Genomic DNA, 14,937 nt, shown 5'->3' with positions numbered 1-14,937 from the left:
ATACTACGCAAGATCCACTCCACAAATGCATTTATTTTCATGGTCGTCATTAACCGATTGCCATTGATCATGTACTCGTATAAATCAGTAAGGGAACGTGGAACGCATAATTTCCTTGACTGTGCTTCTAATTTCTTGATCTCCTCGGCACGTGCGGCAACGGCAGCTTTAATGCTATCGTGCGCCATAACATCCGTACGCAGCCCAGTTCTAAGCACAGTGACAGTGCGCAAATAACATGCATCATGTGGAGCATAAAAAATTCCAAAGCACCTTCAAGGTTTGATATCCATGGGTATGTGCCGTTTTCAATCAAGGTGATAGACGTGAAAGCAAGCTGAAATTCTCCGGCAGACATGAATTAGAAATTTACATAACACCAACTGAATGTGATTAATTTTTCAATTTGTTAACGCACCTCTATCATAGTTTACACAAACTCTTGTGACCATCATAAAGTAGTTGTTGAGTTCGGCATCAAGGAATTTTCCACCGATCCTGACAATACGGACGAATCCAATGCAACTAAAAAAAAGATCCATTATTTTTGGCATAAAATGCATAATTTGATTGCTAATTAATTGCAATGAAAAAAGTCCTTCACGCAGATCTCCCTATGGATCAAATGAGCAGCTGGGGTTCATCGGGCCAACGAAAGCCACAACCGCTAGCAAGTCGACCTCGGAACCATGCGCCATCGAAAAAGCATCATCCAGAATCATGAAAAAGGCTGATGAAACCATCTTATCCTATATTTCTTTCAAACAGTGTTTTGTGTATATATGACCTTTGGTTAAAGATGAAGAAACGTCCAGTGGGTCACCGACATCCGTGGGTCTCATAAGGATAGCTAAATGGCCGGCTAATATGTTTCCTAATTGAATAGCGCACTATTAGAAGGTGAACGTGACAATACATCTGCCTACATCGATGTGTCTCATAAGGATAGCAGAATGGCCGGCCATTAAGTTTCCTAATTGCATGGGTCCAATATATATTAGAAGGTGAACTTCAATTTGGCACGTGATAATTTTTGACCTTAGGATTAGGATTCAATCAATCAGATCAGATTAGAAAAAGGGGATGCTACGCCATATTAACACCAGATTCTGTGCAGGAATCAACGTTTATTTCCATGTCCATGTTGTCAATTCGTGGCTTGATTTCATTCACCGGCTATGCACAATTAGCATGGCAACCATTCAATTAATTTATTTTTAATAGCTGGATATGATTTGCGCCCAGTGGGAAATGTCATGCAATCCCTACCTAAACAAGAGCAATGTTCCCATGGGAGGATCGGCGTAACCAGAAACTTGTCGCTGAGCAATAATGATTAAGAGGCTCGTTTGTAGCTCAGCTAGGAAATACAACACAAATATTTCCTCTCAAATATAACCTATCCCCTGACACTCCTAGAAACCGTTTTATAGAGATGTATGTACACTAAATTGTCTCATGCATTTTCTAGACTTTTTACCATAAGCTGTCACAATCCTGAAGCATGTATAAACTACATGAGCAATATATAGAGTTATTCCAAAGAACATGAGAACATAGATATCTATACATGTACATCATAATAAATTATAAACCATGAAAATAAAATTGGCATACCTCATGACTCCAAGACATCTCTATAGACAATGTTCTTTATGCCTTTTCCAGTGGGATCCATATCCTTGTTTTTTCTAGCAAGAACCCATGTTGTCTCACGAGAAACACCTCTAGATAGAGCCATGTATAACTGCCTATGTGAAAAAATAGGCTCGGGGAGGTAGATACCTATATTTGGTATTGTCTGACCCTACGCTTTGTTAACAGTCATAGCGAAGCTTAAGTGAATGGAAACTACTTGCACTTGAACTTGAAGGGAAGAGATAGATCTTCAGAAGGTGACATTAGTATCCTGGGTATGAATACTCTTTCCCCTGCATGTTGGCCATTAACAATTTCAGCATCGATAGAACTTTTCTAAAATCCTCTCACTATCAATCGGATGCCATTACAGAGGCCATTGTGAGGATCAAGATTACGGAGTAGGATAATAGGGCAGTTCTTCTTTATTGTCAGCTCATGTGGAGGCAACCCATTTGGTGTGATTGAATTGAGAAAACCCAGAGGATAATTATTCCGTGGGTCATCCTCTACCGAGTCAAAGCTGTAGTACACCTGTTTACTACCGGGGAACCTATTAATCATTAGTGCATTCACTGCATCCACATGCTCATTCCTAGTGGAAAGGATAGCACGCTCATGCATGTAGGGTTCAGATGTACAATTAACATGAAGGTTCGGGAATACGTGGTCAATGAGCGTATCAATACATATGTCTTTTGAAGGGTTATCAATCAGAATGTCATCAGAAACTGCACATATTCATCACCAAATGTTTCCTCAGTGCTGTTACCGATCCTTAGCAGATAATCTGCAAATCACGTGTCGGACTGTGCCCTAATGGTCTGGGTCAGTCGGATGCACTGAACATTTTGCCATATGTATGACCTGAGCAAAGTAGAATCAGTGAGGTGTCACCATATGCTGTGTCATCTGCTTCATCAATATGCGGATCTATGAGGTAAAAGTAAATAAATAGTTTACAAATACAACAAGGTGAAGTGTGTACGAAAGCACATGAAAAAATAGTACATACCACGAGAGGGTCTTTTTGTATGTCCTTGCATGACACAATGGTCATTGTTTGTATGGTCATCCACATCGGCTTCAGTTCCATCTATGTTATAGAATAAATTATTAGATTTCATACGGTGAGTGAGATGAATCTATGGACGAAGTACGAAACAAAGGTGTAATACGCGTACCTTTCCTCTTACGCTTAGTATACTTCTGCTTTGGCTTTGATGGTGGTTGACGGTGGTCAAGCACCGAGAGTGGGGATCCAGAGGGACCCCCTTTTAGAGATCCGGCCTGGGGGTTAGTTCGTGCGTAGGGATTCAAGAGGCGTTTACGGGAGTTAGTATATAATTTTGCTAAGAGAGTTTTTAGACAGGTTCAGGCCGCTCGGAAGCGCAATACCTTACGTCCTGTGTGTTGTGTTGCTAGAGTTGTCTGTCTTGTTTGTACAAGAGCCGGCCTTTTATAGGCCAGGCCTAGGGGGGACTGGTTGGGCCGAGCCTTGCATCCCAATCCATCCCTTTACATTGCATGTGTGAATGCGGCGGCCTAATGGCTGTCCTCCTTGCTATAGTTCTTCTGACGTGCCATCCACTTGCCCTGACGCCTTCTTGCCTTGGTACGCACGACGTCGGAGCACCCCGTCCAAGTCCTATGTATGGCAATCACCACATTTACCATCTTACTTTCGTAATTCTTACTTCTCTCAGTCCGGGATAGGGGGCGATGAACCTAGCTCCCGAGATCCTTCCCGGGAGGCTTTCACCTCTTCCCAGGTTTGTGAGGTGGCCCCACCTCGTAGCAGAGTTCCCGGGAGGCTTTTGCAGCCTCCCAGGTCTGTGTAGTGGGCCCATCCTTCTGGCAGAGGGCAGCTGGGAGCCAGGTGGGTGCCCTCAACATGAGGGCGGCATCCGCCATCTGTTGGATGGGACGGGTAAGGCCATCAGTCCCCGAGGCATCCAGGCGTGTCCCATCAACTGTAATGATGGTGTTTTTACGGGGATGGAGTGCCTGCTGATGGCCTACCTCGACTGTCGTGCCTTTCTTTTGTCAGGATGTGCCATTGCTTGCTTAGCTTGGAAGCAAACTTTCCCGGGCGGCTTCCCGGGAGGCCTCCTCGGCTACATCCCTCTCCCTTTGCGTGAGCCTTCAGTGGGTCCCATAATATGGAGGCGGTATTTCCCAGGCTCTTCCTAAGCTTCGGATTCGTAGGGCCCATCTGCTTAATTGGGCTCTGCGTGGTGGCAACCTCTTTCTGCAGATGGGCTCCACTTGTAAGTGCTTTCTCGGGGGGACCCCCGTTCCCTGGGCGCTGATAGTGGTGGATCTCGAAACTCTATTGTCTTGTCCTCCCAGCCAGTCTCACCACCAAGGAAAAATAAAGGATATGCTAATATGTCGTAACAACCATGGTACACCCTAATATAGTGTGGATCATCTGATTTTCCATATATCACAATGCTCCGGGAGAACCTATGTTGAGAGTCATTGCCATTGACCCAAATAGCTGCAATCTGCTCCATTTTGGGTGCATTATATATATCTCCTCCGATCAACAGAAATCTTGGTATTCAGCTCAATCATGTACTCTTGAATAATTGTAAGAGTACCTAGGCTCGTGAACACTTGGACGTACAGATTGTCCCGTAAAAATACCACGGATCAAGCAGATCAGGTTCTCATCAAGATTAGGGGACCTCTTAACACGATGAGCATTATTATCATTCGTCTCATAAATGTAGAGCTGCATATGGCGTGGCCCTTTCCAATCCAACACAAGTGGATCGAGCTTATGGTAAATCTGGCCATGTGCCTTAAAGTTATACACACCACTACCTCTTGCAGACGCGAGACGTCGATCAATGGAAACCCCAAAGCTAGTGAAAGAGAAATGTGAGTTGAAGTACCGTATGTGCTTTCTAAAATACCTTGCATCCTTGTCCGTTTGACTCATAAATAACCGTTGAAGCTCAGACGGTACTTCTAGGATATATATGTAGACCTTCCCTTTCCTGCAACAGAAAGTAGGTCCTTCACCAAGGAACTTCTTTGCATTGCAGAACTCATAGTTTTTAGCATTCTTCAACACATGATGCTTCTTAGGAAGGTTCATGTACACTCCATCAAATGGGTCAAGACCCTTAGAAGCCATATCCGGATCTCTATAATATTCGTTATGGATATCTACCACAAACCAATAATTAATTATAAACCATCTTGTTGGGAGAGGATAGTTACATTCATTTCAATAATATATAACGTACCTCGTTGGTAAAATACCCTCGCTTCATCATCATCTAACTTGTCATCTCCTTCTTAGTCAGGATCCATCTCATCTAAATCCTTCTCCGTTTCATTGCAGAACAGAATACAATATGTTAATTGGGATACTATCAATATACAATAAAAATCATAGACAAGACCAAGTGATTTAAAGTTACCTTCTATTCCGTGCAGTGAATTGTTCGCATAAACTAGATTGGTTTGGTTCGGCATTTTCATTATTAATAGAACCCCTTGTTATTGGACCAGACCCCAACTTGGTTACCACAGACTGCAATGTTCCAATAGGGGTCTGTAACCCTATATATGAAACATTCACCCAAAAATGGAACAATATAATTATATATAGTATAAAATAATTAATGGAGTTTGAGAAAATTGCTCAAATATAGTACCTTGTTTAGAAATTTTATTGTATCATCCATTATTATTTTTTAATATCTTCTGTTGTCTTTCAAACTCATATAGTTCTCTTAACCTCTTCAGTTCCTCCGGACACACCTCTACTCCAATATGTTGGTCACCTTATTAAAAAAACTTATATACACATCCATGTGCTTAAATAAAATTTTAAACATAGATATTACAATTTCAAACCTGCATTTGGAGTTGCAACATTTGCCGTTACCACAGATTATCTAGTTCCAATTTCTCCTGCTTGTAATGCAAAATTAGCATAATTGCAAGTCGCCAGAACTCCATCAAATTAAATTCATCAAATTGATAAGCAAAAATTAACGTGCATACCAGTGAAGGCGAGATTAGGTGTTTCTACGTTGAGGCAGATTGCCTCTTCCTGGCACTTCGAGCGATGGTAATTTGCTCTTCTTTTGGCATTCCTCTCGCTTTTATCAGCTGATATTGCAAATGTATGCCCCTCCTTTTCCATGCTTTCCTCCACTCTCGGATCTTTAGGGACAGTGCTGATCACTGGTACATCTTCAAATATCAAAATATACCTTCCTATTGTTAGAGGCGATATCCTGCATGTATGATCATACGTTAGGGCTACATGGGTTTCACATAAGCCATACCAGTAAATGCGGAGTCAGACGTTTGTACACCTACGTTGCTTGCTTCTCCTTGACAATTCAATATTTGCCTTCTCTCGTCATCTGTTTCCTTGACTCCATCCAATCCCAGAACATCCAGAGGCACCTCATCAAGATCTGGGATGTAAGTTGTAAATGCTTAAAGACATCGATTAAAAAAAACTATTGAACATCATGTCAAGGTACTACTATCACACTTGATACAGAGATGTTAACTGGTAGTATATGATAAGTTCTTGGGGGTCTTGTATAGCTGGGGTTCCTACTAAGCCAATCCCCACCAACATCACCCGATCCAATATCATGAGATATACCTGTGAAAGTAAAAAAAACTATATCATAACTTAAGGATCCTACTATACTGACTCACAATTTTTAACGAATGTATAAGATATTGCCTGATTGTCCCAGAGGTGGTTCATCACAAGATGGTTCTCCCAGAGGTTCATGCATGACACTGCCTGATTGTCCAAGAGGTTCCAGCATGCCATTGTTTGATTGTCTCTCCGCCTTGTTACGCTGATAATCTTCCCTTATCTTTGCATTCCGCTCTTCTCCAATGGCATATTTGCATATCATTCCGTTGCTTTCTGCTGCTTACATTCTGCATGATCAACATTTTTACCTGCGCTCAAAAGGATTCATGGATAAGTCTCCTTAATATGTTATGTTCAACCAGAACATTGGGATTCAACCAAAGGTTAGATACCTTCTCTAGGTCTCTTAACCTCACGGATCGATGCTCTGCTTATGTGCGTGTTCGTCACATCTCCAAGCATGGCTCGACGACCCATCTTCATCAGATATCATGTAATGAAAGATCCAATAGATGTATATATTGTTGGTGAGTAAAAAAAGAATTTATCATTGTTTGTAGAGCAACACATGTAACATGATACAATGATAATGGAATAATACGTAACGGCAAAAAGTCCGCAGCATAAACACAAGATATAAGGCATTGATGGATTCATGTATAATGTAGACAATGTCATGAACTCAAAACATCATGGATTATCACTCTTGGATATCTAGACATTTTGGAGTTGTACACAAACATAATGGATTATCAATTTGACAATGTTTCATTGCGATCTAGAGCGGAGAACATATGGAATCATCACGTCACGAAATTACAAACATGCAGTACTACATTATATAGTAGGATGAAGATGAAGATTTAAGGCCTTACCTAATTGCCGTGGTGATCTTGCAACAGTGGCCTTCCTTCACCGGAGGGTTGCAAAATTGATCAAAAGCGGCCGACAGCCAATTGAGTTCCAGTGTGTAGTTCCACCACTAGGACATGGAAGTCCGGCAATAGTCCTTAGTGGAAGGAGCAGTAGCCCTTTGATCTCAATTGAGTTCCGGCGTGAAGGTATGGAGGTCCGGTGATAGCCCCTTGGTGGAAGGAGGATGTGAAGCAAGAAGGAGACCTGGACGTAGGAGAGAACTTGCCATCGCCGTGCCTATAAATTAAAGGCTCTCAAAAGGAAGGCTCTCAATAGGAAGTCTACCAATCAAGAGCGTGTAAAAAGAAAGGAAACCACGGAGAAATTCTTGGAGTCGTGGGACGACAGAGCATGGAAAAGGAAGGAGACCATGGAGAAAAATTAGGAATGGAATTAAAGTAAATGCTCTCAAAAGGAAGGCTCCCAATATGAAGGCTACCAATCAATCAAGAGCATGTAAAAGGAAGGAAACCGCGAAGAAAATCATGGAGTCATGGGACAGCATAGCATGGAAAAGGAAGGAGACCACGGAGAAAAATTAGGAACGAAATTAAATTAAAGGCTCTTAAAAGGAAGGCTCTCAATAGGAAGGCTACCAATCAATCAAGAGCATGTAAAAGGAAGGAAACTATAGAGAAAATCATGGAGTCACGGAACGACAGAGCGTGGAAAAGGAAGGAGACCTCGGCCAAAAAATCAGGAACGTGATTGGCGCACGGGAGGGTACGTGCGGGCGGGTAAGGAGAAAAGAAAAGTGAGAAAACGTAGAGGTTTTTGGCAGAATCATTTTCTATCATCTAGTTTTTTCATCCTCCCACCCTTCATCACACCTTTTCGTCACCCTCCTAGCCTGTCAGGTGGGTCCTCTGTGAGGGATACGGGATGTAATTCTATTCTTATATCAAAGATCTATTTATTTTTATCTACTTTAGGAAAATTTGAACTTAGTAAACAACTCATCTCCTTTTGTCTTGTTAAATAGATATTCATCGCTCACCCGTTTGTTGTAGTCTTCCCTTAGTAAGCGACAATTTCAAGGTTCTACTTATTAACCAGCTTATGTCTTAGATTAATTTAGTTTGTAATTTGTATGTGATTCAATATGTTGTAGGTAGAGACTCCGAAGCAGTAATGCTGGTGCAGATAAGCTCAAGTTGTTCTGATAGGAGCGAGACTATCTACTTCCTTCATTTTTACAGTAGAAATTATGAATGTAGATTGTCATTTTAAAACTATATCTCCTAAAAACTTGCTATTTAGTAGGTATGACATGTTGTCATCGCTGCCGCTAATGTTAGAGAATGACACCATAACTAACGCAAATCCATTACAAATGTTTAACGGATGCAGAGGTTGAAGTTTATTGACAAATCTAAGAACCTAATTGCTATGTCATCATTCTAAATTTATCCTATGTCTGCTATCAAATTCCCTAAATGGGCAATAAAAGCTATTAACTTCCTGATGGCAAGTTTCTTTACAATTTATTCTGTCTGTTATCAAATTCGCTAAATAGCAACTCTTCCTATACAAAATATCTAACTCTAAAATTCTCCTCATCCTTATCTAATTTCTTGATATTTCTACCATGCTAAAATATCATGCTTCTAGAGTGTTCCACACTTCATCACGAAGCATGGCGGTTTAGATCTATATTTAGTTTGAATTTTGAATTGGATTTAAAATTCAAACACACACAAACTTAAGATCCAAATACAACCCACGAATAAAACCAAAAAGATCCAAATAACACCATCACAAGTTTTTAAATGGAATTTGGATGAGAAGAGAATTTGACCTTCATTTTTAAACAAGCACACAATTCAAACAAAAAGATATAATTTTTTGGAAATTTCACTCAAGTTAATATTACAAATTTTTGGAATATTAGAATTTGACTCTGAATCCAAAATGTTTTGTGCAGCTAGGTAGTACGTATTATTAAAAAAATAGCCAAAAGTAGAGGCCAACCAAAAAGGTTCATTAAATCTGAATTCCTTACTCCGTGCTACGAATCCACGGAGAACATAATATTTGTACATAAATGCCAAGAGCGGATGTTCCATTAACTGGTCCAAAGTTCTCCATACAAATGTGAATAGGCATGAAAGATCAAGATCTGAACTGAATCTGGATGCTTAACACTGATCTCTGAAGGTTGTTTTTGATCCTGCAAGTGATAGCATAATGGATGTTGAGAGATCGTCTGTTATCGCTTGGGGATGACCCTGCTCGAGTCCGAGGCAAATCAACCATTTGATATTGTGTACACTAGTCCTCTTTTTAGGAAAATTTATAGTCGATTCTCTTCCACAAAATCTCTAGTCCAACAAGCCATGTATACGAAATACGATTAAACATTTGAGTCAAAATACAGTCTACATAACTTGCTCAAGTATTAAACCTTGGAGCTTTATTATTGAATTGGGCCGTTGACGCTTGACGCCGTAGCCATATCGGTTGACGGTCACCTTCCTCCACGCGCTACTCGCTCGCCCCTGATACCCCGCTCCGCTCCTCGGCAGCCAGTCTCCCGAGGCCAGTCGCAACATAAGACACCACCGTGTAGTTTCTATACATGTCATGTCATATAGATATTAAATATAAAATTATGTTGATAATAAATGGTTTCTTCAAAATAAGGTATCAACCAATCTTCTCTCTTCTCTCTCCTTTCCTCTCCAATCCTCTCTTCTTCCCAATTCTTGAATTGTGTGTAGACATGATTTCTTGCATGAGAAATTTTTTCCTTCTCTATCTTCATTAACTCTCATACCACATCACTCTTTAGCTTAGCTTATATAGCATGTTATTTAATATTATAGAAACTATCCTAATCACTGGATTGGGAATGCCTTGGGAGCCCACGCGGCCACGCCGCCACGCCCTCCTCCTTACCTCCTGCCTCGTCGCGAGCGCCACTCGCGTTCTTGGCCATGGCGGCGGTGGCGAGGCTAGCGGCCTCCGCGGCTCCGCCAGTTGAAGGCGGCGGCGGCTTGGTGCAGGAGGTAGCAGCGCGCGTGTAGCCGACGGCAACCGCGCCGGAGCCGCAGCAACGTAGGTGGGTGTGCCCGTCGACGATGGATGCGCTTGAGGTGCATCGCGACGCCGCTGGAAGCAGACAGCACCTCGCCGGCTGCCGTCTCCCTGGCTAAGGGGATTTTATGAAAATAACCCGATCAGCAGTTTTCATTAAGATCCCTAATTTGGATCGCGATCCGTAATCGCGATCGAGTTTTGTGTAAATACCGGACCGATGTTTTGCATAAAGACCCGATCGCGATCCGACATTTGTCATAAACACAGCTGGTTATTAAAAAAAACCATGCCCCCCGCCCTACCTCCGGCTTCGCCGCGGGCACACTCGCGCGCATTTTGCAATGCACCTCGCCTCCACCTCCGCGCGACCGCCCGGCGCACGCCGACGCCTTCGGAGCCCTCGTCCACCTCCGCCCCATCTGCGCGCACCCCTTCAGCGCCCTCATCTCCAGCTTCATCCTCGCTGGCGACCCGTCCGCGGCTTTTCGCGCCTCGCCACGGGGGACTCTGCGGCTCTGCGCTCGTGCGGCCCGACGGTTACACGCTCCCCTCCGCGTGCGCGCGGCTCGTGGGGATCGGCGAGGGCCGGTAGGTGCACGCGGTCGCGGGAAAGGCTGGGTTCCTGGGGCGCCTGCCGCCGGTATGGAACGCGCTGGTCACGGTCTACGGCGCATGCGGGGACGCGAGGAGGGCGTTCGACGAAATGGCCGACCGGCATGTCGTGTCGCGTGCGGGAGGCTGGGGGTGGTGCGGGCTGAGAGAACGGTGCACAGTCAGTATGTCGACAGGGAGAGGGAGCTGAGCATCACTGTTGGGAATGCAGTGTTGGATATGTATGTGAAATGCGAGATGTAGCCAGACGGGGTTTTGACAGGATTCCTGTGAAGGACATTGTCTATTGGACGGTTATGATCAGCGGATTGGTGCAGTGCAAGTGTCCAAATGTTGCCACTCCGGTTTGGTGCCAGATGGTCATCGGTTTTTTGAGTTGATGACAGTATCATACAAGCCCTCAAGCCCTCTCCATTGGAAGAGCACTATGGTTGCATGATGGTTCTTCTTGGCAGAGGTCGCCTAGTCCAGGAGGCATACGAAGTAATTAGTGCTATGCCAATGGTACCTGCTGTTTCACATGGGAAGCTCTCCTGAGTACATGCCAAGCTTATGGCCAAATGGATTTCTCTCATCAGATTCTTATGCATGTTCAGGAATTGGAGTCCTCTGATAGTGGAGTTTATGTCCTCTCCAAGGTATATACTGTAAATGATAGATGGACAGATGTGATGAAGGTTAAAGGATTGATGTCTAAGAAAGAAATGCACAAGGATCCAGGATCCAGTGCAGTTGAAGTGAATAGGAAAATCAGTGAATTCTTAGTTGTGCAGAAGAATTGTTCGCATATTCATGAGATATGGGCTGTTCTTTCCATACTAATGAAGCAACTTCATTTTGAGGGCCCTGTAGTTCTTCTGGCAGATTATTGGTTTCTCTGAAGATCCATTGAACATCTACTTAGTCAATTGGTCTAAAGGATTGGACGCAAGATTGATTGGTTATTGTGCTACCAAGACCGCATGAATTACTATGATGATCAAGACTAACACTAACCTTGGTGGCGGCTACATATTTAAGGTAGTTTCTCACTCCTATGCAAATGCATTACTTATTCTGGTATTAAAGATGAATGACCAATTGGCGTATAAATGACTTTTGTCTTACTTTTGTAACATTTGTTGACTCTGCAGTGCTTGGACAAGATTAACGGTGATTCCATCATTATGATTGGTTGATGGACAAAAGAGATCTGACTCTTGCAGGATATTATTTGAGTCCAGAGAGAATTGCGTTGTGATATTTTTATAGCAGGTGGTGAAAAGGTTCGGGCATTGGGCACTGAGACACTGACACTATTGAGATTGGTAGAGTTCTGTCACGCAGACGCGCATGTGCTGCACAGCTTAGCACTGTGTTATATAAACCTCCTCAAACAAACAACCCTGGAATGCAGTTGCTCTGTAAAGAGCTATAGGGCCTGAGGCAAGCATTGTTTTGTTCTTATACCCTGCAGACAACTTGTTAGTTTGATGAAGGGTATCTGCTTTTGTGAACATGACTGGAACTACAATTTTTATATGCATCAACATCAAGTTTCCCTCTCTGAAGACATAGATTGTTGCCAACGATGGCGAAATTGTAAGATAAATTCATTCTCTAAGTGCCGTGTTTTGCAGTGGCAGACAGGTCAAAGTAACTTCCAATTGAAGCTACTTTTCAAGGCCCAGCATTTACTATCATTTTGCGACGTGCCTGAGCTTGTGCATCTTTTCACGTTTAATGAATACTCCTTGCATAGCACTTTCAGTGATCTGGTACTTATCTAATATACCGTCTGCCTCCACACCCGTTCTCCCTTTGACAATTGAAGAACACAGCAGCCACAGGAGGTCCAAGATTATAAAGTGCTGAAAAGTCTCTAGTGTTGAAATTCGGTCTCCATCCTGGAGCATAAACAGTTTGCTGGACAGATTGGCGGAAAAGTACAAAGACAAAGCGATGTATTCCAGCAGTTGGCTTTGGATTTTCATAACTGACAATTTCATTTCCTGTAATAACATTTGTGCAAACATGTCAAAGTGAGTTAATATGATGTTCTCATCTGTGGAAATATTTTGAGATAAGCAATCATTATGGCACAGTTTAATTTATAAAATATGGAAATTACAGAACTTCTCATGTTGAGCTAAATAAATTTCAGCTGAAGAAATCAAATCCACTTTCAGCGGAGTTGGATTGCACAATTTTTACTACAATCACAATCCAAAGAATCATCATCATGGACATGACAGCCAGCTGCTTACTATTCAGGTATGCCCTACTTTTGATAGTGTTTATCCTTCCGAAATTTGCAGCTATAATTGTCATTTTAAATTTTTCCCCCGTAAGCTACAGGTGGCATGCTAATTTTTTGTTATATAAAAAGGAGGTACATATGAATGTCATCTTGACTAACATCATATACATTTATTTTAGAATCTTAGATAACTCTTGAATTCATGAAACATCTAAAAGTGTGAAAAGGACAGAAATGAAAGAACCCACCATAGCTAGCATTTGTTGATTCTGGGATGTCTGTCACCAACCTGTGACATGCACATAGGATAAGCATTAATTTTTATTTTGGAATTGTCACATTATACTAGTGAAACTGTAGAGTTAGTAATTTCTAATAATTGTGAAATGTTCCAGTTCTTACCAATGAAGGTATTCTCTTTTTGTTGGGTTGCTTGGACTTGGAGAGTCTGGATCCACCATCACCTAGTAGCAAGTTAGCTTGTTATTTTGAGGAAATATTTTTCTTAGCTTAATGAAACAGTTTACTTGAAATTTGTACCACAGTTACTTATCTTTTATTCTGAGGATTACAAAGACATTGTTCTTTTAACCTGCAATCTGGACATTCAAGTTATCTACTAACTTTGATGCGTTTTAGCCTTTTAGGATAAACAAATCTCAGTAATGCTGTTAAATTTGTCTGTTTCAGACTTCTTGTAGTAGTTTACTATGATGGCATCTTCATTATGCTACTAAAATGTGAAAACTTTCGTACCGTGTGGCGTGTGACATGTATTTCCGCATCTTATCATAGTTATTCAAGATTCCTGTACTTCTTGACGGCATAGTTTTTATTCTAGTCAGCGCCATGTACAAGATGCAGGTACATGTGCCAACGCTATCAAACATAAGGACAACAGAAACAAAATGGAAGTGCAGAGGTCTTTTTCAATCCATAAAGAAGAGCCTACAACTTACAGAAAGTTGAGATTCTTGCTTTCAGTGCTCTTTAGGCACTGAAAACAACTAAAGGGAATGAACTCCAAAAGCAGATGTCACAAATAAGAGATCCTGTGTAATTGCACATATATGTTTTTTCATTGCCCCTAAATACACCTTGTTGAACTTAAGGTTTACTTTTTCCTAAACTTAATACTGCTCAATGTATTAATGAACTGGTTATGGACTTACCAGAGTGTAGAGGTTCCTCATGTCGCGCCCAGCTATTTCGACCCTTGGTTCATTTGCTACTTGTGACGGCTTGAGCTCAGATCCATTGGTCAGTTCCTTATTGTTGTACAGAACCTTAAGTGAGGCTGATTTGATAAAAGGATCTAAAATGTCGCCAACAACATGTCCTACTACTAGTGGGTCCCTTGACATGGTTAGTGAGGAATGATAATTTTGAGGTTGTAGGTAAAAAAAAACTGGTTGGGCTCTACTTATAGGCTTTGCGCTCTTAAGGTGCAAAGAAGCTGGCTTGGCCTCAAATGTGAACTTGGGTGAACTGATGGGCGCAGGTTCATGCCCTATTTATATTTGCAACCTGAAGTGCTGAAGGCATTCATGATATCAGGAGTTGTGCTCCAGATTCCCTAGAATCTCAACTTTAAGAGGTATACAATGATATTGGTCGTCATCACTGGAAATATGTAGGCCTGTCCACTATCTGAGCTTACAAAAATAGGAGTGTCCATTGCAATTCCATATCTATGAATAAAATCTGATGATCACGCTCACTTATTCCCTAGAAATGATACGTTCCTCGTGAAAAGTGGATTGCCTTTTGACTTGTCTATCAGATTGACACCTCATCTTCTTTGTTTGCGGCATGAACATTCTTTCACTCTTTCATTAATAAAAGT

General features: G+C 41.9%; 1 protein-coding gene and 1 pseudogene across 1 annotated transcript; one reads left to right on the top strand and one right to left on the bottom strand.

Moving 5' to 3' along the window:
- Positions 1-10,575: 10,575 nt before the first annotated feature.
- On the top strand, positions 10,576-12,402 carry LOC140223364 (pentatricopeptide repeat-containing protein At4g14820-like; annotated as a pseudogene).
- Positions 12,351-14,937, bottom strand: LOC117865973 (protein FLOWERING LOCUS T). Its single transcript, XM_034750257.2, has 4 exons — positions 14,264-14,937; positions 13,494-13,555; positions 13,340-13,380; positions 12,351-12,843 (listed from the first exon to the last, which is right to left on the bottom strand). Exons 1-4 carry the CDS (start codon positions 14,453-14,455, stop codon positions 12,614-12,616), a joined length of 525 nt encoding a protein of 174 aa, XP_034606148.1. The 5' UTR covers positions 14,456-14,937; the 3' UTR covers positions 12,351-12,613.

This window comes from Setaria viridis, chromosome 7 (genome assembly GCF_005286985.2).
Source record: "Setaria viridis chromosome 7, Setaria_viridis_v4.0, whole genome shotgun sequence".
Lineage (NCBI taxonomy): Eukaryota > Viridiplantae > Streptophyta > Magnoliopsida > Poales > Poaceae > Setaria > Setaria viridis.
Note: the sequence above shows the minus strand (reverse complement) of the source record. Positions and strands in the feature narration are given on the sequence as shown.

Bases quoted from the DNA above. Each gene is read 5' to 3' on its own strand.
- LOC117865973 (XM_034750257.2), bottom strand. From the start codon at position 14,455: ATGTCAAGGGACCCACTAGTAGTAGGACATGTTGTTGGCGACATTTTA. The intron at 13,556-14,263 runs GTAAGTCCATAA...ACTTGCTACTAG, and splicing joins TGAGGAACCTCTACACTCTG to GTGATGGTGGATCCAGACTC. The intron at 12,844-13,339 runs GTGGGTTCTTTC...ATGTTATTACAG, and splicing joins ATCAACAAATGCTAGCTATG to GAAATGAAATTGTCAGTTAT.